This window comes from Tachysurus vachellii, chromosome 20, assembly GCF_030014155.1.
Source record: "Tachysurus vachellii isolate PV-2020 chromosome 20, HZAU_Pvac_v1, whole genome shotgun sequence".
Lineage (NCBI taxonomy): Eukaryota > Metazoa > Chordata > Actinopteri > Siluriformes > Bagridae > Tachysurus > Tachysurus vachellii.
In genome coordinates, this window is record NC_083479.1 from 15,594,746 (window position 1) to 15,619,880 (window position 25,135).

Here is a 25,135-nt window from a genome sequence, read left to right on the forward strand (position 1 = left end):
TGCTAATAATATTTATTTATTTATTTATTTATTTATTTATTTTTATTGTTTATTATTATTTAAAAATATATATTCATTTATTTATTTTCTCCTAGCCAACCATATTAAGTCTGACCTTGCTCAGGTGGGATGTCTGATACCGCAGCCAATAGGTGCTGACGAGGACGTGATAAAGTGAGAGTGTCCTCTGCCGGTGACATCATCACACCAGTCATGCATCACAGCGGTGATGTAAGCAGGGCTGAAGGGAGCGATGACCATCGCAGTAATTTGGGAGATGATGACAGAATGAGAGCATCGGACAGACCCAGTGCAGTGACAGCTCTATGACAGTAGGAGTTGAGCCAATTTTAAAGAAACCGATTAGTCCGGAACGATTAGGTCTTACAAATTGATTTATTTGTGTATCTAGAACTAATTAGCCTGAGACGTTCAAATAAAGTAAGATAGAGCCACTCAAACGACCCAACAGCAATCGACCGTCTTAATGCCAGTATAAGTCTCTCTAATTCACTTAGGTAGAAATAACTAGATACATTTTATCTAGGAGGCTGGGGAAGGAAGAGGGGTGCATATGCATCTCCTGCCTTTTTTCTTTTACTTTCTTTGATTAATTATCACTTTCTTTACATGTGATAATATGAAACCAAAGCGTTGTGTACTACGTTTAGATGTTTAATAATGAAATATCTCTATAACTGTGTGTGTGTGTGTGTGTGTGTGTGTGTTTGAAGATCTAAAATGGGGTCTTGCTTTTGTTTTACAAACTGTTTCAAATTTCAGGCCTTTGTTAAGCAGGAATGCAGTTACGGTTAGTGATGGGCCATTCTTAAAACACACACACACACACACACACACATACACACACACACAATGCACTCAAAATAAAAGAACAGTAGAAGAAGCTACTAAGGGAATTCTCCTACTTTTTTTATCTGCTATTAGACATTTTGACACATTTTTCCCTTTCTCCACTTCCTTATTCCACACTTACAACTGAAATGTACGAATTTGTCAAAATTAAGTGCTCATTGTGTGTGCATTATTATTCAGATCTAACTACATTTAGCAGATGCCTTTATACAGAGCAACTTACATTTTTTATACAACTGAGCGTTAAGAGCCTTGCTCAGGGTCCCAGCAGTGGCAGTTTGGTTGACGTAGGAATCAAACTCAAAACCTTCCGATTGGTAGCCCAACACCTTAACCACTAGGCTACCACATCCCTGTGGAACCCATAACTACAGACTCATGTGTGAGATGTGACAGTTGCACAGCTTTAACACACACAGGCTTGGTCATGTCGTGGTTATGAGCCAGTCAGGCTTTAAACTTAAAATTTTTGTCTCACTGTATCAACTCACACACAGTCAGCTTGACTGTTAACCTCTGCACAAGGTGGTACAAAGAACAAAAGATGGGCACAATGTAATATTCCAAGCATGCACATGCCTCAAATTTCTGCCTTTTGTATCTTTATATAATGTGTGTGTGATTTATTATGTAGGCACAGAAAATAAAAAATAAATGGCTCTCAACAGCAGATGCAGTGCTTTTCACACCTCCCTGAGATTCACACTCGCAAAATATTAGACTATTCTTAGTTCACCATGAAGAAAATAGGATATGATATAGGAAATAGGAGAATAGAATCCAGTGGTGTGTTATTGACTTTTATAAAATAGATGCAGATGGAAGTCAGTGTGTGATTCATTAATGTGATTATTATAACTCAAATCCTTTCCATGTCCTGTTCATGACATCTGGCTTTAATGTGTCATAGTATATTACACTATTGTTATAGATAGATAGATAGATAGATAGATAGATAGATAGATAGATAGATAGATAGATAGATAGATAGATAGATAGATAGATAGATTTGGTAGTTGTTTACAGCATAGATAGATAGATAGATAGATAGATAGATAGATAGATAGATAGATAGATAGATAGATAGATAGATTTGGTAGTTGTTTACAGCATAGATAGATAGATAGATAGATAGATAGATAGATAGATAGATAGATAGATAGATAGATAGATAGATAGATAGATAGATAGATAGATAGATAGATAGATTTGGTAGTTGTTTACAGCATAGATAGATAGATAGATAGATAGATAGATAGATAGATAGATAGATAGATAGATAGATAGATAGATAGATAGATAGATAGATTTCTCAGTTGTTTACAGCATAGATAGATAGATAGATAGATAGATAGATAGATAGATAGATAGATAGATAGATAGATAGATAGATAGATAGATAGATAGATTTCTCAGTTGTTTACAGCATAGATAGATAGATAGATAGATAGATAGATAGATAGATAGATAGATAGATAGATAGATAGATAGATAGATAGATTTGGTAGTTGTTTACAGCATAGATAGATAGATAGATAGATAGATAAATAGATAGATAGATAGATAGATAGATAGATAGATAGATAGATAGATAGATAGATTTCTCAGTTGTTTACAGCATAGATAGATAGATAGATAGATAGATAGATAGCTAGATAGATAGATAGATAGATAGATAGATAGATAGATAGATAGATAGAGATTTTTAGGCTGAAAGGAAAGCACATGCTTGTCTTACAGTGCAGAAGGTTGTGTGTTTGAATCCCTGGGCCACTGAACAAGGCCCTTAACAATCATTTAATCAGTTGTATAAAATGAGATAAAAATAAATGTAGCTCTGGATAAGGATGTCTGCCAAATGCTGTAAACGTGTTAAGTACTTGTATAGCATGAGTCTGAACTTTCCCCGTGCAAACACTGTCAAAACATGTGGAATTCATCCACTGTCTCTGCTCTAAGTCTCAGAGATGCTGCTTTAAAAGGAGCAATTTGTCGTTACATTATCACATTTTTAGGGAAGAAAACTAGCCACAATGATTGTTAGTGTATTAAAAGCCATGAAGAGCTTTTACATCTGTGTCCTCTGAAAACTTTGATTGTTATTGTGATTCGGCTGTGTTTTTGAATCAAGGATATACCGTTTATCAAGTTTCCTGTCTGTAATAATGGCACAGCAATTTAGCAATCAAGACTAGGCTGCTGAAGTTGTCCTTTAATGTGAAAAGATAGACATGATATCAGAGCTAAATAAAACAAAGCAAGCACAGTTCTAAATCGATCAATATATAAAAGCTGTAAAAGTCTGGATCCACCCCCAGGGCGTGTAAGAGAAAAGAAAGGAAAACGCAAGCAGGACAGTGGAGGAAGTTGAGGGAACAGAGCGGGAGGATGTCTTACCTTGCTGGCCACGTCGCTGGGCATACACCACCACCACAGCTGCGAGCACCACGTAGCACACCGACGTCACAATGTTGGCCATCTGTAGAGACACACACACACGGGGGCAACGGTGAACTTCCAGCCAGTCTGGAATAAAACCCAGCACCACTGATGCCGAGTCAACATGAGGAGCTTCCTCTGTCTCTCTCCGTTCCTTTTACTCTCCTCTCTGACTGCCTCCTCATCCTCTGCCGTTACTCTGCTCTCGCTCCTTCCCTCCCTCCCTTCCTCCCTCCCTCACAATATCACTCATCCTCCCTCCCTTTCTTTCTCTCTCTCTCTCTCTCTCTTTTACAGAGGCTGCTCAGGAGATTCAGTGTCTACATGGAGCACTCACTTTACTCACTACACACACACACACACACACACACACACACGTGCCTTTAAAGGGCCGACGGAAGCCGAAAGAAGTCTGACCTCAACCTCAGACCTCTCTGGCCTCAGGGTACAGAGAGAGGGTGGAAAAAAACCCAAAGAGAAGGAGAAGGAGCACAATGCCAGGCTCTGTCATTTTAAAAGGAAGTACAGTACTACATTCAAAATTCCAATCCCATCCCTTCTTCACGCTTTTTTCTCTCTTTCTCTCTCTCAAATGGAGCATTAAAACCCAGACCAAGAACAACACCTCCCAGGGCCTGGGTATCAGTCTAGCTCTCGAAGCATGTCCCGCATTTCAAACATTAAAAGGACCCGAAAGTTAAAACAACACAAGGATATTTTTTTCCTCTCAGAAGCAGATGTGCAATATTTCACCATTTGAGACATGAAAAAAAAAAAAAAACCCTGTTAAGCACAGGAGGCAGCGCCAGCAGAAGACGAAGGTTTTTTTAAAAAAATTTATTTGCACTTATTTCATTTCTCTTTCTGAATCCCATCAAGAAGTCATTCATTAAAACAGCAAACGTGACACGCCATAAGAGCTAACATGCTAACAGTATTTGCGTAGCCTAGCCCTAGTTCATGAGAGCTTTTCTGCCAAAAGAACAAACTCTCCTTAAGCTCTGACACGAACAGATTAAGTGAGCGTGGTGCAAAGATAATATTTGTGCGGTACTTTTATCTGTCCACACAGTGAATATGGAGAATGTTTGGCTTTTGGTCTGCTACTTATTATAGCTTAATTTATGTGTCTGCCTGCTAAGCTAGCCTTTTATCACTAGAATGGATTCACTCAGGATTCATCGCACGGAAATTTGCAGCAGATTAGAAACAGATAGCGAGTCTCTTCGAGTGCATATGAAATGAATCAATAAACTTGAGGTGTACTAACACTTAGTTCACACAAGAAAAAAAACAGCGATGCTTAAAGTGTTTATTAGCGTTATTTATGGCATCAGTTAGCTTTAACAAACCGTAAGAAAAAATAAAAGCAAATGATTCAGGGCTTTTGTTGTAAAGCATATTTTTAGTAATTTTTATGAAGTATTTAGAAACCACAGGGAGATTAATACCCAACCAAATCATGGTAGGACCTGAACAACCATTTTAACACATATGATATTAACTGAGGAATAAATACCTGCACTAACCTTTTATTGTTCCATCAATAATTCTGCTTTTAGCGGTCAATTCTGCTTTTATCTTTTTTATCACACATGCTGAAGAGTTTTTTAGTACCGTTATATCACAGCAGCTTACAAACGACTAGAATTCTAGACTTATTTTCACGTTTTCTATCCATTTAGAGTTACGTCATGATGTTGTAGAATGTCCATGATACATTTGTTCCTCAACCGAATTTCTCCCACCAGCCTTTCTTTTTCTCTCTCGAAGTTTACATTTACGGTATTTGGCAGACACCGTTATCCAGAGTGTCTTACATTTTTATTTCACTTTATACAATTGAGGTTTAAGGGCTTTGCTTAGGGGCCCAGCAGTGGCAGCTTGGTGGACCTGGTATTCAAACTCCCAAACTTCCAATTGGTAATCCAATGCCTTAACCACTAAGCTACCAAATCATCTGTTGTCTATTAAATCGTTCATCCATCCATCCATCCATCCATCCATCCATCCATCCATGCATCCATCCATCCATCCATTCATTCAAACCTCTGTATTGCTTTTGCTACTGTTGGGTTATTTTATATCACCATCTATGTTAGCCACAGTTTCTTCTCAGTCATGCCCAGAACAATACATCCAGTTCTTCTCTTTCTACCTCTTCTAATTAAGAATAGTCCTTTCTTAAATTCATGCTGGCTTTTAGATTAAAGAAACTAACTCCTCTTCCTGACCAATTTGGAAGGAGAATCCTCTAAATACTGGCAGAACTGGACAACTGGTGTCTAATTTGCATGTCAAGTTCATGTTTCTGAATAAACTTTGAGAAATCTTGCCATCTGAAGTCTGAATTTGTCTCTGGGTCACAAACAACCTGGAGTCCATCCCAAGAGAGGACATAGTACCAATCCATCACAGGACACAATCATACAAACAATACAGAGATGACAATCAACCTACAACTTACATGGTTTGGGACCGAAGGAAGAACCCGAACAACCCAGAGGAAACCCCTGAATCACAGGGAGAAGATGAACAATTCTTCATACATAGGATAAGGGAAGGAACCAATTCAATTCAATTCAGTTTATTTGTATAGCACTTTTTAAAATGCACATTGTCCCAAAGCAGCTTTACATAAGAATAAAAACAGAATAAAAATGTTAAAGTTTAAAAAAAAGTTACTATACATCTCTAATAATTTTCCCTAATGAGCAAGCCGGAGGCGAAGGTGGCAAGGAAAAACTCCCTTAGATGACATGAGGAAGAGACCTTGAGAGGAACCAACCCCAACACCAACCCTCCAGCCCCCAACACACACATCCACACACACACACACACACAAACAAAGATTTGAGGCATACATGCTAACTCCTTAAAAGAAAACTAATTAACCTTGTCATGTTAGCAAAAAATAATAACATAAATAATGTCTGATCTTCTGCTCATCTACGATTAAACATTTAATTATACAAACGAGCAATTAAGGGCCTTGCTCAGGGGCCCAGCAGTGGCAGCTATAGGAATCGAACTCACAACCTTCCGATTGGTAGCCAAACACCTTAACCACTAGACTACCACACCCCCACCTCAACACCTTCTGACCAATCGCAATCAAGCATTCAGAAGCGCTACTACACCATGGTAATTAACGTCTTAAATCATTATTTTTTATGCTAATGACAAGCCGTCACTCAGTAAGTGTGTTGGTCTAAAATGAACAGCTAAATGCTGATGACTCTCACTACTGCTTCTCCTGCTGTCATTTCCTCTCCTGTCTATTCTGAAAGAATTTCTAATGAATAACATTTATAGCATGAATAAGTTACGGGTAACGTAACCTGGCTTCTTGAAAACTTTCGGATCCAAGCACAGCTCAAAAGCAGATCTTTCTCAGGCACTTGACTGACACTCGACATTTTTTTTCCAGCATTACAGGAATAAAATGCACTGACAGCAGTGAAATTAAAATTGCATTGCTCTGTCACTGCTCTTGAATTCTGCTCCTGCTCTCTTGCGTGTGCGTAGCATTTAGCCTGTTAAACGCTGGAAAAATAAGTTTGATATCTGACAGCTCGGAATCTTTTCTTTTCTTAAAGTCACGCTGTGGCACTGAAGATATTATAAAAACCCCTGCCTAGAGAGTGCCTTTGCTCTTTCCTTCACCTTTTTGCATTTTTATTTATTCATTCTTTATTTACGGCCATGGCGCCGAATAGACGTTTCACTTCTCCACTTAATTAAAATATATAATTCATTAGGGCTGCAGAATGATTTTCTCTCTCTTCCCAGGTTCTTTGTGATGTCCTGCACCATTTGCATTTAAATTGGAAAATCCAGGCCGAATCCTGACGTGAGACGGGACGCGGTATCGAAAAAGGTAAAAAAAAAAAAATAATAAAATACAAGATGAATCCCACCGCAGCAAGAGTCTAGAGTCCCATCATGCTGATGACTGACACAGCAACAGGAATCATTCAAAGCACCATTTAGAGTGTCGCTCGTTGGAAAAAGATTGGAATAGATGAAGGTGTAGTCCGTAATGAATCTCTTCTGTTTAATGTAAAGGCTTCGACGATTGTAATTAAAAACAGAGTGGCACGGCCTCCCAGGAGCGACAAGTTTATTTTATTTATCTGTTTATCTTTTCTTTTCTCATCTAATATCCTAAGTCAGTGAATCAGCAAACAAGCTTCTCTCTCTCTCTCTCTCTGTCTCTCTCTCTCTCTCTCTCTCTCTCTCATTAAAGTCTGTCATTCTTCTAATAATTCCCCCCTTCACTCGTCTAATATCAGAAATCTCTCAGATTAGCCGCCATGCTATCCTCCTTGCATGCATTCAACAAACCTGACCTCTCTGCTTTGTGTCTAATTGTATGCGAAAGATAACATCAGTCCTGTCAAGGCCTGCCTAACGAGTGGACTTCGAGCTGCAGGACTAGTGTTTGCGTATGAATAAATAGCTGCTATCAATAGGCAGTCAGCCCGGGCGTCTCTTTTAGACCCTGTCAACTCTGAGTGTTTGGGTAAATGTGTGTTTAGGTGTGAGTGTGGGTTAGCGTGCGTGAGCATGCATGACTGCATGCGTAGCCGTGTTTGGTTAGCGAGAAGACGAGGGCTTTAGCCATCTGGATTCCGTACACAAGCCGGGACCTGTTCCACAACCTAACCAAACAGAGGTCACGTCCCAGGGGCTGACCTTCCGACCCTGCTGAGTGTGTCGAACCAAAGCAAACAGAGCGCGCCGGTGGGTGGCAGAAGCCAGGTTCCTCCTGATAGCCTGCATGATGTTAGAGCATGCTACGAGCGCTTTAAGTTATCGCTGTCAATGCAAAGAGATATACGAGGTTTATGAGCTGTCGCTTTGCACTAGCTGTGTTATTTATGTGCTACCGGGTCCTGTGCGATCGATACGCACTGCATTTAAACTCTGAACAATCCAAGTTCCTTATGATAAATTCATAAAACGATTTGTGGCTGAGATAGTAATATCTCTAAACGCCCAAGCCAGAGTGTTAAATATTTCTGCCGCTCTAATGAGCGAGATAATAAATATTTAATGACTATTTTAAGACAAAAATGTCGACTTTTTGGCTGACTCGTTTACAACCGATTCATTCATTCACTTGTTCTGATTGATCTAATGATGCTGTGTTGCATTTTTTACTGTGTGCCTCAAAGAACCCCAATGTTCTGGTGTATTTACTCTGGCTCACCCTGCGTGTGTCTGCTCTAAATTAGTTATTGATGGGAAAGCGCATATGGCCATGAACTCTGTAAGGGAGCTCAGAAATACTTTTATTTACTCGGCTTCTCCAAGCCCTTAAAATACAGCCTTCATGAATAGGGCTTTTCCTGGTCTGGGTTCAGGCTCAGCCCTGACCACCCGGTGCGTTAACCACACCACGCAGCCCATCCCATTACCGAGAGGCTAAATAAGCAAGCGTCCCACCAGCAGGATGCACACAAGATGCTTTTTTGTCCCCTGTATAACTAAGCTTGTGTGGACGTGTATAATCATCGTGCTGTTTAGCACAAGTTTACGATAATAAAATGAACACGAAGCTGTGAATAGCAGCTTGAGATGTATGAATGTTTTGATGGTCAGAAAATGGGGGGAGTTGGTGTTGGAAAAGCTGTGTGTTGGTAAACAGAATGCAGATTGGACAGCTTGTGTGTTCTTCTGGAGACAGGCCCAGATTTCTTCCTCCACAGCAAGTCGGGGGAAAATATGTCCAAATGACACCAATACACCAGCGTTGTCTAATGTTTATGAATCCTGCCCTTCTGCTGAAAAGCTATTACCGTGTACCGGGAGGCAATAATGGAGCCAAATTCAAGTGTTCTAACAGGTTGCCAGAAGAATGAATATGAACCCTGATGATGATGATCATCATCATCATGACGATCAGAATGTAGCCTTGCTGTCTTTGCCGAACACGAGCACACAGGAGCTATTTGACACTGACTGGGTGATATATGGATTGTGATGATGAGAATATTTCAGTTTTCTAGCCTGAGGTTAGCATCTGTTATAGTCATGTGTGTATGAAAATATCTCCCCATTTCTACTTCTGTCTTTCATTCCAAAACAGTCACAACAGTATGTTAATATCTGATGTTTCGCCAGAGGAGCTATGACTCACTGATTTGTCATTTGCCAGAGGGCTAAACTCGTCCCACTTTTTTCACTAGCATTCTAGCTAATTAATAAACTGAGTAGCTACTCTACAGATTATGGTCACTAAAAAGGGAAGCGGTGGCTCAAATGGCTTAGGCTTTGGGTTGTTGATCGGAGGATCGTGATTCAAGCCCCACCCAGCATTGCCAAGCTGCCACTGTTGGGCCCTTGAGCAAGGCCCTTAAGCTTAACTGCTCCAGAGGTGCTGTATCATGGCCGACCCTGTGCTCTGAACTCATGGCCGACCCTGTGCTCCAAAGTTGTGATATGTGACAAAAGACTTTTTATTCTAAAATGTACATGGGTGCTTTATTTTATTTTACTTTTGCTGTTGTTCTAAAAATCTGACGTGTTTGACCTGCTGCATATTTGGTCATTATTTAGAAATAAATCAGCAGGTTACTGATGCTGAGATGAAATAAGAGTGTTAGAGTGTCACGGCTAAAGACATAGCAACTAAGAGAAATTAAGAGAAAAGCTAAATAAATAAATAAATAAATAAATAAATACTAAATTTTAATTACAATAAACATTTCAATATTACAGTACAAAATAAGTTAAATTGTAATGTAATAGTAAATAGTAATAGTAACTACATAATGTATTATTATTTGCCTATATTGAAAGATAATTTAACATCTTCAATTAAGCTCTGATGCACCCAAGTAATGAAATTTTACAAAGAATTCTAAGCACAGTTATAACAGTTATAAGTTATGAATATGGGCTCCACAGAAAGTGTTTCATAGAAAGAGAGAGAGAGAGAGAGAGAGAGAGAGAGAGAGAGTCTGGTACTTTTGCACTCTAAAGTACCTACTTTCACAGGAAGTGATAATCTGACCTGACCTGAAATCCACCAAACACAACCTGTCCTCATAGATTCCCTGTAAGGTACTCTGTTTTTATCTCGAACACATTCAGCCCAGTCTCTCTATCCTTCATTACTCTGATTGGCCTGTGTCTAATAAACTGCAAAACCGTGTCAACCAAACAAGCACTTTTTTTTTTTTTTTTTGTTGAATTATTTGTAGAATATCGGCTATAAATAAAGCTGAAAGTGAAAGCAATGCTAACAGCTGGGTGGCAGTGCTAGGCGTCAGTCTGGGATGAGCTCCAGCTTCGTGGCTGGCGCAGGGGCAGGCTCCATGCCCTGCGGCACGCACGCTAAATGTGCCCGTGCCTGCCACCTCTGCAGGAAGACAACATCTGTTCTTCTGACAAACCAGTGAGTAGGAGCCAATAAATTATTGCACCGTATGGAAGAGTCACTACACTACTATAATTCAAAATAACACAAAATAGTAGCATCCTGACAGAAATATGAATATTTGAGAAAGATGAGACAAAGAGAGGGAAAGAGAGAGAGAGCGCACTTGAGCCTTGAAAAACTGAGCTTAGCATGCTTTTGACTTTTAACATGCAGAGGACCTTTTCACCTCAGCGCACTCCCTGAAGCAAGCCAACGCTGCCACTTTGTCACTCTCAGCGCGTTTTCTGTGAGTCACTGAGTGCAGGTGTCAACAACACAGCTGTATGTGTGTGTGTGTGTGTGTGTGTGTCTGCCCTCATCTCATTCTCACAATGCTGATGCCTCAGAGAACCCTGACACATGGGAGTTAGCTCGGTCTTCATTCTCTTCAGGTGCATAGCTCGCACTATATCTGAGTACTGTATGTATGTTTTATGTATATATATATATATATATATATATATATATATATATATATATATATATATATATATATGGACTAAGCACGTATATACGAAGCTTACGTGCGTGTACACAGGATCCGTTTGCATAGTAGTGTGCTTTCCAGGTTGCAGCTCGGTCTAAGTGTGGATAAAACTGCTCTAAAGCCTAATATCCCAACGATCCTATGAGGCCGAAGTGCAGCGTCAGAACTGTTAGGAGTAGTGTACAGGCAGCCTGCAGAATTAAGAAGAAACCCAGGGGGCGTACGAGGCCATGATACAGGGTTTTGGAGCACATCGGACCTCGTCACTGCCCTGACAGAGTCATTAGGATTTTATTCCCAGTACCCTGCTCCTTTCATTGCCTATTAGGTATACAATCCATTACAGAATGGCCACACCAGCTCCCCAAATTACACACTGGGGAAATATTCCATCAACATGGGCACTTGCACTCTCCTGGCACTGACATGGGGTAGATAGAAGGAATGTCAAGAAAAAGAAGCAGCAGGAGATAATGAGGCTAATATAGTGACAGAAGAAGAAAGCAGCCTTTAGCTCATAGATCATTTCCTCTATGGACATTCCACATATGTGCAATTGCCTCAGACAATATTCAAGGGTGTGTCATTGGCCAGTAAAATGGCCTTTATAGAATAATACATGTGACAATGTGACAGTTTTTATATAACAACATTATGTAAGACAAACGGGAAAAACAAAACATTCTCAATATTCTACAAACCTAAAATTGCTAGCGGGGCAGAAACTAGCACAAATTAAACATTTAGATTTAATTAAGAATTAAATGCATATTAACCATATAGTATAGAAGGGATGTATTATTATTATCCCAGATGAGGCTGGGTTCCCTTTTGAGTCTGGTTCCTCTCAAGGTTTTTTCCTCATATCGTCTCACATGGGATACTCAGGGACTTTTTCCTTGACAACTAATGCCTCTGGCTTGCTCACTGGAGATCAATTAAATTTTAAATTTCTGATTTTTTACATTCCTATTACACAAATGAGATTGAATTGAATATCTATGCCTTGATTTACATCATTGTATAACATCATCTCAATCTTCTTCTTCTTCTTCTTCTTCTTCTTTCGACTTTTCCCTTCAGGGGTCGCCACAGCGAATCATCTCTCTCCACCTATCCCTATCTTCTGCATCCTCAACACTTGAACCCACTAGCTTCATATCCTCATTAATTACATCCATATACCTCCTCTTAGGCCTTCCTCTTTGCCTCCTGCCTGGCAGCTCTATGTCCAACATTCTCCTACCAATATACTCTGAACATGTCCAAACCATCTTAATCTGGCCTCCCTAACTTTGTCCCCCAAACGTCCTACATGAGCTGTCCCTCTGATGTACTCGTTGCTAATCCTGTCCAATGTTGTCACTCCCAAAGAGAACCTCAACATCTTCAGCTCGGCTACCTCTAGCTCTGACAATAACATGAACAAATATCACCTAGCGAGTTATCGCTAGACTCTAAGCAGCCATGGATGTTCAACAGTCTTTCATTTGTTTATCTTGTTTACTCAGCACTACCAACAACTAGATCTTTTTAAAGATGCTAGGATGCTATAAACCTTCTTTAAAAGCTCATAGTGTTGATGTGCAAAAGTGCCCTGCTAGCTGCACAAAAGGAATAGTGTGCGAAGCTGAGACTAGCTAGCAACTAGCATGTAGGTTATTTGGCTAAAGGTGTTCTGGTACCATGTGCTATAACAACCTGTAATAATTGGTATAGAAGACAAACTTCCAGCTGAGCTCATACAGAGTGTAACAGTCCATCAATCACGCAATTTTACTGAGAAATAAAAAGAAATCTAGTGTAATGCTAAGCAATTCTACCCAACCACCAATTCAATCAATCTTCTCAAAATCATGTTTTTGGGTATAGGAACAATTTATCTCCCAGATCGATCAGCATGAAGTAGGAATAAAGTGATATGTTTATGGTTGTAATTTTCCTTTATATTGCTTTCAATGAAATGGACTATTAAACAAATCATTTTGTGGAAGCTTTATGAACACAATCCAGCAGGCATGAAGCAAATGAAGCAACTGAAAATGAAGTGCATTCTCTGCTTTCCTTTGAGCGTTGCCAACTGGGATTGCTCTTGCTCCACAAACCATGTTCCTTTTCCATAGCAGCCATTCTGTTTCATTTCAGATTTCATTTTGCAGAACTGCAGGATAAGCAACAGCATCCATAAACCCAGTGAGTCAGGCGTGATTACAATAGGGAGTCTAGAAATTGTCATGTCTGCACCCTTCTCCCTGACAAAGTCCATCGATTTTATACCGACTCGCACAGAAGAGTCAAACCTCAGCACGGCCCACCTGACCGAGCAGCTATGAGATTATCAGCAGCCGGACTTCGCTGCTCTCTGCTCTGGTGGGCTGCAATCTCAAGTGAAGTGAGTGTGAATGGAATATCATGGGAGGAGAGTGAAACTTTGTTTGATAAGGAAAAAAAAAAAGAAGAAAGAGATAAATGCTTGACAATGAGAAAGACGAGATCCATCGAACGCTGAAGGAGTGTGACTTTGCTGAAACATGAAGCAATCCTGAATGAAGCTTCAAAGAGAATTCAAGGGAAAGTTCAAACAAAGACGGTTTTATTTTCATAAAATGTAACATCCACCGATCCTCACTTCTCAATCATGAGTGCACGAACACTCCGCATGACCTCTGTCTACTGACCTGAAAGACTTCTAGGAGTGAAAGGCGTACGAGTATGAGAATGCTCACGGCAGCAAAAAAAAAAAAACACCTCAACGCATTAGAGTGCAACTGATATTGGAGAATGCGCATCTCAAGAACGTCTGTCTTGGAATTAGATTATTGATTTGGTTCTACCTCTCCATCATTGCCCTCAAAGTCAAGACGATGGCAGCTCTTTCCCATCTTATCTTACAGCAACCACTCCACAGAGTGGAAACTCTGGCTGCTGCTTGCAAGAAGCATGTGATATAGTATATCTGTAATGAGTGCAAAAGCAATTAGAAGCCTGCAAGCAGCGTTTGCCAACTCTTCTCAGTGGAAAGTAGCTAATGCATGCCAAAAGGAGGTCGATGATGTCACAGGCTGATTTGCATATTGAGTAAATCGTAATGATCTTTGAATATTCAGAATATGTTTACATAATGTAAGATTTGGAGTAGATGAATAGAATATACTATACCAGAATAGAATGTGTATCTATATATCTATGTATTTCCTGTTCACTTAAGTCATGCGTACAGGCGAATTGTGGCTCATGGGAGTGAAGAGTGAACAGAAACAGACACCAAAAAATGTGTGATAAAAGATTGGTGGTTGTTAGCAGTTGTGATTAGTGACTGGTGGTTGGTAGCAGTGATCATAAGTGATTGGTGGTTGGTAGCAGTTGTGATTAGTGATTGGTGGTTGGTAGTAGTGATCATAAGTGATTGGTCTTTGGTAGCAGTTGTGATTAGTGATTGGTGGTTGGTAGCAGTGATCATAAGGGATTGGTGGTTGGTAGCAGTGATCATGAGTGAGTGGTAGTCGGAAATAGCTGTGATCAAGTTAGTAACAGTTGGGATCAGTCATTGTTTGAAGGTAAACAATGGTGATCAGTGATTGGTAGTGCAGAACCATGGTGATCAGTGATACATCATTGGGAACAAAGGATCAGTTGGGATCAGCTTTTGTTTTTTTATACATTTTTGATGCTTTATTGGTCATTGAGTACAATGTTTATCAGTTATTGATTGTTGGAATCGATAGTAATCAGCTATTGATTGTCTCTAACAATGGTAAACATATTTGATTGTTGGGAAGAATTTGTAATGAATTATTTTTTTTTAACATTTGTGATTAATTATTGGTTGTTGACAAAAATGATGATCAGTCATTGGTTGTTTGGAACACTGGTGATCACTGATTGGTCATATATAGATATAGGAAATATAGATTCTGCAATAATGTCAAGGTTTGTACACTCATACTGCTCTCACATGAACAGGAGAGCTGATGTAAGCTGTACAATGATATGAAATGTTCTAGAAGTGTCTCTAGGATTATTTCTGAACAAGTGACAAAATCATTTCATTGGAAAACTTATATGCTAATGATAAACAAGTGATAACACTGAGTAAATGTCAAGATGCTTCTTGATAGCAATTCACAGCATGCATTTTGATTGCACTGAAATTTGACAGTGCATCTTGCATGTTTGCTCATCCACTCATGAATGCATCTCGCCAAAAAAAAATAAAAAATTTAAGTGCGAATGGCATGCTAATAGTAACGGCTAATATAGTAGAATTTCTATTCGTGCACCTATTGACTATTATCCAGCAAGGATACAAGGCCTCGGTACTCCTTATACCTTTTCATCTATGTCACCTTCAGCTTATAAGCTTATATACTGTAGTTCAAGCTTCGTTGAGCTATCGATCTCAACTGCAAGTCAAAAAGAGTTTTTTTCTTTTATCACGGAAAAATTAGCTGGTGAAAAAAATGACACTGCCTTTCAAGCAGAGCGGATATTAGCATTTTGATAGTCTGAGGAGGAGATAAAGCTGTGTTTAAGGGGGAAAACAGACATGCTGAGACATGCCAATATGATTCCCACTATAATGATTTGCTGTTCAATCAAGGATGTACCATGGAGGTGTAACTGAAAAAAACAAAAAACAAAAAAAAAACTGCCACCTGCATTTACCTCAAGCATATTAACCAGGATAGCTTAATTTCTCTCTATATAGCCGTATATCTATATTGAAGGTGGAAGTTGCTGACACTTAACTTGTTCTGTCATGTGCTGGTGAACAATTGACTGACTCTCCTTCCCAATCCTCTCATTTCGGATAGTCTGTAATAAACACTCCACACAGGCTTGTCTGCTGCTGTCATGCTGAGCAGAATCAGCGGCAAGTGCATTAGCTGCTCTACCAGAGAGCATATTGATCGCTTCTGAACATGGTTTACAGCTACAAGAAAAAAAAGAAAAAAAGCCAGGGAGAGCCTGGATACAGGACGGAAGTGTGTATTTTATTCCATGGCCTGGATCTCGGCCAAAGCTTCACTGGCACATTACATAATTACAAACAGTTCTTAGTGGGTGACCAGACTTGGAAACTGGTGGATATGAGTATATTAGAAGCATAAAGAGTTGACTGGGAGTCATATTGGGCTTGCTATTCTTTCATCACATGATGCTTCATATTATATGGACTATTTTGGCACGTAGCATGTTTACTTCAAATAGGAAATCTCACTAGAGTGCTGTTTTGTGTTAAATTGCCAGCATGGATTTGTAGCACAGTGTAAGCGACATGATGTGTGACAGGACTTGCTTCGTATTACAGCACAACAACAACAACAACAACAACAACAACAGCAGCAGTAATTACCTTTCGACTTAGATAAATAGTAAATCTGTGATATTTACATTATCATACTGGTGCCCTTTAACCTTTAATATTCCTGGATCCAGCACAGAAGTCTGACCTGGATAAAGAAGAATATCTACTTCATTGTTTTCTGCAGTGTTTTAAGACATAACAATAAACACACATATTGTGTTATTTATTATTATTTTTAAAATTAATATTATTTTTTAAAATAAATACAGTATTTTATAACACACTCAATAATTTATGCTACATGTTGAATAGTGTTGATGATCATAATATTATTATTATTATCAATAATAATAAATGTCCAATCCCAAACGCCTAAATAATAATAATAATAATAATAATAATAATAATAATAATAATAATAATTGAAGCAAGCCTAAATAAAAACATTATTATTATTATTATTATTATTATTATTATTATTATTATTATTATTATTATTATTATTTAGCCATTTAGGATTGGACATTTATTGAGCATTTATAACTGGACAACTCCAGGATAAATACTGCACAACTCCAGGATAAATAAAACAAATGAAGCGTGTGTTTTAAGCTTTATGTTAAAATGTAATAAACCTGACTGAGCCTCCAGCAAGACAGTGATAGAGTATGAGGGGAAATAAAACATTACACCTTAGCTGAAATACCTCTCCAGAGTTTCGATAGTACTTACACCCTTGGCTTTCTTTATTTAAGCTATCAAACTGATCGATAACAGAGTAATTGTAATTGTCAGGCTCGGCTTTCTCATCGAAGAGCAGGGTTTTATATGAGGGAGTCTGATGAGGTTTGCTGCCTAAGCTCCAGCCAGCGCTGGTGGAGAGGCACGCTGCCAGGGACACACTCTGCCCGCCATGCCCTTCAAGCTCTCGCAGCCACTGGAAAGCTTGTGTAACATCAGCATATTGAGTTCAGCCATGGAGACAGAGTGCAGGCATTTCCTGTCTTCTCCTGTGGCTTTTGATCGATGGTGAAGTGGAGGGAAAATTATCAGGCTTGCATTGAACAATGCAAGTATAACAAGGTTTTTCTCATTCTCATCACTTCCTCATGAGGACAGAGCGCCAAATGAATCAGTGGACTTTTTCTTCATGAACGCAGACTTGTTTCTCAGATCAGGTCATGTGATAAAGTGCTTCAGTGTCTGATGAGTCTGATTTGATGTAACCAAGAGGTGAAGTGGCAACAACGGCACTCCGTGACCTCTGCTATTTATATAATTAGCTTCGATGCACGCAGCCACGGTCACCTTCACACTCAGTGAGGTCAAGTAACTCCTGGATAGCCTCTTTATCAAAGATTGAGGTGCTCTAAAATTAAACCTGAACCATCGGCAAGGAAATAATAATAAGTCTGGCTAAAAGTGTAAAAAAAATTATATATATATATATATATATATATATATATATATATATATATATGTGTGTGTGTGAACATGAATAGGAAAAATCTAATATTCTGTAACTGTATGGATCCATTCAATTTAATTTTTAAAAATATATATTTTCACTTTTTTACTGAATATTCGTTCATTTTCCAACCAAATGAGACTTACTAAATATCTTCTCCTAAGCAAAGACTATCTAATGTATAAACGCTTTGTTTTTTGAGAATACTGTGCATTTTAATTTAAACCGTGCTGCATGCTAATAGTTCGGAGCCCTTTGGTGTACTGTTGCACATAACCATAAGGCTGTTATAAGGCAGGAATAAACTCAGGAGGTAACGGCACATCAGACGTAGTGTCGGTTGAATCAGTTTGAATCAAGATAATGAGATGCTGCCTAATAAATAATTGAAATCAGACTTTAATCAACAAGAGACTAATCTTCTGTCCTATTTGCCCATTTGAAATTCTAAAAAAAGGAATAAACATTCAAGTCTTTATTAAACAGTGCAGTTCCTATAAAGGCAACGCTCTCCTATTAACTTTTTATGTTGTATCTGTGTCTCCAGTTGTTTTTACTTGACGAAGGACAGGGTGAGGTCAGGAAAACTTGCTCAGGATCAGAGAAGGGACAAAAGATTCCATGAGTCCATGCAGAAGATTTCATGGCAGCTTTTAAAGGATTAGGATGGAAGCAACACACTGTTTTTTTTCCCTCATCCCCTCCTCCCTGCCCTGGACATCTATTCGCTTTTTTTCATTCTGAGATCATCAGCCAAAGCATTTATCACTGCGAACAGTTTGGAGGAAAAGTCCCAAGTTTGCTTTTTAAGAGCAGAGGAAAAGAAGAAGAAAGAGAAATGAGGACGATCTTGAATTAGTTGTGATGTGATTAGCGATCGGTGTCACATGAAGGCTGATGCAGTTACAAAGTGAGATTCTGCAGAAAAACGAAAGAGCAAGTACAAACTCTGATTTACTGTTTCCCAGAGATGGAATTTTAACACGATCCAGAGATATGGGATAGTTTTTTTCTATATTGCGTTTATCTTTTTTTTTTTTTTTTTTTTTTAATTGACCTTGACTGGTTAGCTATCTATAAAACAACAAGCACAAGTAGCAAAGAAGTTGTCATGGAAGCTGTTCTAAAGGTGATAGGGTGAGAGAGCTGAACAGACTAAAAGACTAAAGTGCTGCTGCATCATTTTCTGTAAGTGGAAATGAATCAAGGGCAAATTCGAGGTCAGCAGTGTTGTAAGTAATGTAGGAAACTGTTACACATGCTGGAAAATAAACTACATGTTGTTAAAAACGGTTAAAACCAATTATATATATATTTATATATATATATATATCTTGGATGCCGTCGAAGATCATGGGTTATGGTAGACACGATATTATTTCTTTTGCTCAAACGAATCTGTTACAACTGGGTGTATTTCAACTTGGATTATTTTCCGACATTTTATTTACTTGTGTTGGGTTCGTGGAAAAGACCATATCGTGATGATAAAATATTACAAACATGGCTTCAATATTTGGCTTTGGAATGTAAATCTTGCATGAACATGCGCGTGCACATGCACGCAGCTCCAAACATACTGTCTGAATATGACTAGCAGCTGCACTTTTGAAAAAAAAAAAAAAACAATACAAAAAAAGAAAATCATCATATTGCTGCATTATTAAAGTGCTCTTTGAACAATGACCTTTAACGGATGGCGGATCTTGGTTTACATGCGATCGCATCAGAAGGCCCGGCCACAGCCGCGGGCCATGCAAAACCCTGTGAGCTCGTCCAGTCCAGTGTTGTCGATAAAAAATAAAAAAAACGCTGAAAGAGGCCGCCAGTGCTGCACTCAGCGCGTCCTTGCCTGAATCCGGTTTCATATTATCATGGATGAAAGGGAAACCTCCTTAAATGGGAGTGAGATGGATCCTCCGGCTTAGAGAACCGCTAGGGACCAGAGACAAGAAAGCGATTCCAGGTTCACAGGACTGATGTTTTGCAAGTCATCCCAGGCCGGGGTGGAGAAAAGACAAGGTTTAAGTGAACTTCAGGGCAGAGTAAGAGAATACGAAGACCACAAGCACCCCACGAGCAGCTGCATCAGTGGCACTGGATCAAACAGGAACGCTACGGCATGCGAGGTTCTAGGTTTACAAACCATGCCCGATGAGGCGTTGTGGAAGAAGCCACATTAAATAGATTTACTCAGGAACGCAGCATGACACACGGCGGATTAAGGAGAAGAGCAGGGGGGTTGGAGTGGTTGGAGTTTGAGGGAGTGGTGTTGTTAAGGGTGTTTCATTAATTTAAAAAGTGAGCAGCTTGCAAATCTCACCCAGGTTCACTGGTCTGGAAGAGAAGCAGGGCAGGATTAGTGGGGGTGGAACCTAGAAAGGAAAGCTGTTTGACCAAACTAATTAGTCGAACTGTGAAAAAAACAGGCGACAAATCATACAGGAAAAAGACAGAGGGAAAGAGGGCAGAATACTGTACATGACACGGGTGAAAAGTGATGCGGGAAGGCACCGAAGGAGGGCAAACACAACAGAAGTGGAAGCGATAAATCCGAGACTTGAACATGACAATGAGAGGGGAGCGGCACACCAGCCACGGTGGAAGTGGAGGTTGACGTTCTTTGTTAATACCAGGGCAGCAAATCCCTCAGAGACAGATCCTGTTGCCAAAGAAATTTAGAGGTAAGCAGGAGAAAAATGAAAGTTTTTTTCCACCCTGCCGGAGATGGGAAAGATTATCCATAATGCCACACCTGCACCTGAACAATATTCTGTATATGAATAGACAAGTTAGACAAGATTTTTTTTTTTCTTTCCTTTTTTTTTTTTAAATGCGGTGAGGGCTACAGTAACCATGTAATGGAGATATCAAAGGCCGTCAGAGGCTACTATTGTAATGGATAAGTCAAGCTAAATTTCGTTAATCAGAGGGATTAGTGGGATCAGTGGGATCTTGCTCTGAGAGAGCACCGAAAGATGACTCGCTCTGGGCGATTTTCGCAAACACTCCCAATCCCAAACTGCCAATTTTCAGACACTTAAACAAATACGTTTAAAAATAAAAAGGCAGCTGAAAGAAGAAGAATGTATACCGCACAACCAGGCTTTCATTAACACTACTTAAACTTATACCTGGAGCTACTGTATCAGTTGGTTCGTGAAGCATAGCCAGAGATTAGTAATAAAATAAAATCATTCACTTTAATTCTTCTTAAAGAAAAGATAGCATATTTATTATCGTTCTCTTATACTTGACTTCTGCTTCCAGCTGAATGGGTTTAATCTAAACCTCTAGCCTATTAAGGGCAATATATTCACAGACAAGTCCTGCCAAAAAAAAAATAAAAAATTGACTATTTATTACTTATTTTTCCAGACAAATGTTGGTATTTTGAAAATAAACGATGATATCAAACCCTTTCCTGCTCTCTAATGCCCCTTTTCCACCAAAAAGAACCGGGTGCTGGTTCAGAGCTAGCGCTGGTGCTGGTTCAAAGTTGGTTCCACTGGTGAACCTTCTAAGAACCGGTTTGCCTTTCCACCGGCTAGAGAGCATCACAGAGCCGAATCTGACGTCACTGTATACGTGTCACTTGTGCCAGCAACTTTAGCGCAGCAGCGGCAAACACAAACACAACAACAATGGCGGATGTTGCTTTACTGTTAATGCTCATGGCTTTGTGAACCTACATTAGCATCCAAACGCGGCGAATCCAACGTGTACGTGCAGCTCCATGCAATTTGTATAAACGGAGGTTGTTATCGAGAAAGTACATAACATTTATTTGATCATTAACACAGAAAAAACTTAGCCTTAGCATGTAGCTACATACTATCGTGTGTGCTGATAATGTATCATATCGCGGTAAAGTAAAAGTGTATTAAACATTAGTATACTTAAGGTACATTATCAAATGCACTAACAGTAGCCCCACCCACAGCCCCTGACACAAGCGGTTCTTAAGTCTAGACCAGCAATGTTTTGGTGCTACTTAAGAACCACTTTTCCTGGTTCAGAGCCGGTGCTTTGGCTGTCGAAAAAGAAAGAACTGGTTCTAAATTAGGCTCTGGCTCCGAACCAGCACTCAAACTGCCTCGGTGGAAAAGGGGCACAAGACGCCCAAAGTGCTTGTTCATAAAGTGCACCTAAAATTAAAAGACGTTTTCCTCGACCTTCTTTTAAAGTGTCTGATAAGTCGATTAAACTTTTTTGCTTAAGGATTTTCATTCCTCTTTTTATTTTCCTGAGTTGTCATTGTGTGTCACTGTAAATAGGCAAAAAAATAACCATCTTCACAAAATATTTCACTCTGAATTTGAACTTTTTAGAAAGTTTTGAACTACTTTGAATTACGACAGCAGCCTGCTTGAATAAGAAGATATTTAAAATCCACAAATATTCACCCGGCATCACAAACATACCCTAATAAATACTCAACAATTCTGATGTAAATGACGTTTAAATGAACAACTCGGTGGAATTTCTTTCATAGTTAAGAGTCTCAGGCTACAAAATGCTTAATAGCCCTTGGTTTAGACGACTCTTCCATTGTAGTAGCAAGTTCAGTTAGAGCTTAAGTTATCACTCGGGTGGATTCTTTCTCCATTACGCATCACTTTCTACGGAGGATTATAGTGTGAGTCACGCTAGTTTAAACATTACAAATACTATCGATGCTAAGACAACATCACACCAAGTCGAATCCGATATTTCGAGCCCTTCTCCAAAAGGTTTACTCAGGAGAAGGTACTTACTTTGTGTTTGCTTTACTGTATTTACCTTTAGATTGTACTTCCTTTTGTTTATGAAACGCATTCACGTTCAGATAGATGGGTTTTTTCCGAAGAGTGAAAAAAAGTGTGCTGTTTTTTTTTCAGTGGAAGTCATTTGAGAAATCATTGCAGAAGAAGAGGAATTAAACGCTCTCTGCTTTGTCAAATTAGAGTGAGCAGTCTGCGGTATAAATTACTTTTCCTAGAGCGATGTCATTACGGTGAAAGCCGATGGCTGGTCGGGAAGAGGGTGGCAAAGCAAGCCATAGCCGTGATGATACTCACTTGAGCGTGGTTACTGATGGCTATTTGAGTCGTAGTTGGGTAATTACTTGAGCTACTACAGATGTAAAATTGCATTGGGAAATAGAGCATGTAAAGTAGAGTATGCATGTTGTCTCAGCTGCTTTTCTACTAAATGCTTTCTTCATTAGAGCTAAACAATGTAAAACGTACCTCTGAGGCTGCAAATGCAGAGGGAAGATTTTATTTACGTCTTATTTATATGTAGTGTTTGTTTTTTTGTTTTTTTGTTTTGCAGGGTAAGTTGATAACGTAGCATTATATCCGCTCCCATTTCCCATTTCCATTCATTATCTGTTAAAACACATTGATTAAAATTAAACTGACGAATTTATCAGCATTGACGTTACACATTAGGCTCGTCTCACATCCGATCTATGCCACTACACGCTCATGCATCTGGCTTGGCCGGCGTATCAATTGGCAGACACGTCCTCGGCGTACAGCTGCCATCTGGTGCGCTCGGTTGATTTAAACTGACATGCACATTAGGCAGTAATGTCACAGAGGAGGCTCTGGAAGGGCCGGCCATGGAAACCGATGGTACATTTGGCAGGAAGTAGCCCAAAGAACCGATAAACTGCCCATCTGGCCCCACATATCTTCGTTAGAAAAGATCAATCCTCCACAAACACACGCATGTCAGGACGCGCCACATGCAGACCTGTAGTTAATCCATCGCTTACAGACAATTCGATAGCATTAAAACTGCAGCATGGCGATTATTTCACAAAATGCTGGAGATGAGTTGCAAATTTGGCAGCCTCTCATACCATGTGCCGCATGATCATCTGCATATTAGTTGAGAATTCGACATTAGGATGCAACAGACTGGGCCCAAAGACTTCCGAAGGCAAGTTCATTATATGATTAAAAAATTGCAAAACACAGTGTTCCACTCTTAAGGGTTTAATACAACTCTATGAAGCGTTTTTTTTTTTCCATCAGACGGTCTTGTTTTTTTCTTGATTTAAAAAAAATCAACCTACACTACTTATTTTCAAAACAGCCTAAAACACCCACTTACATGTCTATCTGTCTCAGGGCACCTTTGAAGACAGGATTATAGAGAGAAAAAAAAAACACAAATCTTTAACTTTGAAATCATTCTGATTGCCACAGTTAAACTGAGCGAGAGACTGCCAGTGTTGGTTGGCAGTTACATTCCAGATGTTTTGTTTGTGATAATGTGATTTTAATTACTGTCCCTGAAGTGCGATGGCTTGAACCGAAAGTTAAGCTTTTCTTCTTTATTTTTTTTTCCCTAATTTTACAGCTGAACAGTCAAATTGTAAATCTCTGCCTAAGGAGCCTGTCACATAGCAAGCTCATCACGGATGCAAAACGTTATGTTTTCAAACTGCAACTTGACAATCCAAAGCACAAGGGACATGACATAAAGGATGGATTTCAATATAGCAATAGGAAATGATCAAGATTTCAGCAATGTAATAAATCCTTCGGTACTTTTCTTGTTCCAGCTCCAGTAGGATTCCGCTTCATGAAGATTTCGGACATTTAAAAAGGAGACGCCGACTACATGAGGCCTTTGAGGACAACAACCTCCTAATCAATACACACCTGGGACTGTATATTACTGTAGAAAGGACATTATTCATAATAACACTCTCTGGTATTTATAACAGTTTATGAACACACCCTTGTACATGACTTGTTCATGTATTTCCAAAGCCCTGAAAAAAATGCATGGGGGACACGGTGGCTTAGTGGTTAGCACGTTCGCCTCACACCTCCAGGGTTGGGGGTTCGATTCCCGCCTCCGCCTTGTGTGTGTGGAGTTTGCATGTTCTCCCCGTGCCTCAGGGGTTTCCTCTGGGTACTCCGGTTTCCTCCCCCGGTCCAAAGACATGCATGGTAGGTTGATTGGCATCTCTGGAAAATTGTCTGTAGTGTGTGAGTGCGTGAGTGAATGAGAGTGTGTGTGTGTGCCCTGCGATGGGTTGGCACTCCGTCCAGAGTGTATCCTGCCTTGATGCCTGATGATGCCGAGGTAGTTCGGATAAGCAGTAGAAAATGAATGATTATTATGGAT

At 39.5% G+C, this 25,135-nt stretch overlaps 1 protein-coding gene across 1 annotated transcript in view; it reads right to left on the reverse strand.

The window, feature by feature from the left end:
* The window catches only part of cntfr (ciliary neurotrophic factor receptor), a 168,650-nt gene that overhangs the window by 105,794 nt on the left and 37,721 nt on the right, over positions 1-25,135 (reverse strand). The window contains exon 2 of the mRNA XM_060895780.1: positions 3,271-3,352. Within this exon, the coding sequence (XP_060751763.1) occupies positions 3,271-3,352 (82 nt within the window). The remainder of the gene's footprint in view (positions 1-3,270; positions 3,353-25,135) is intronic.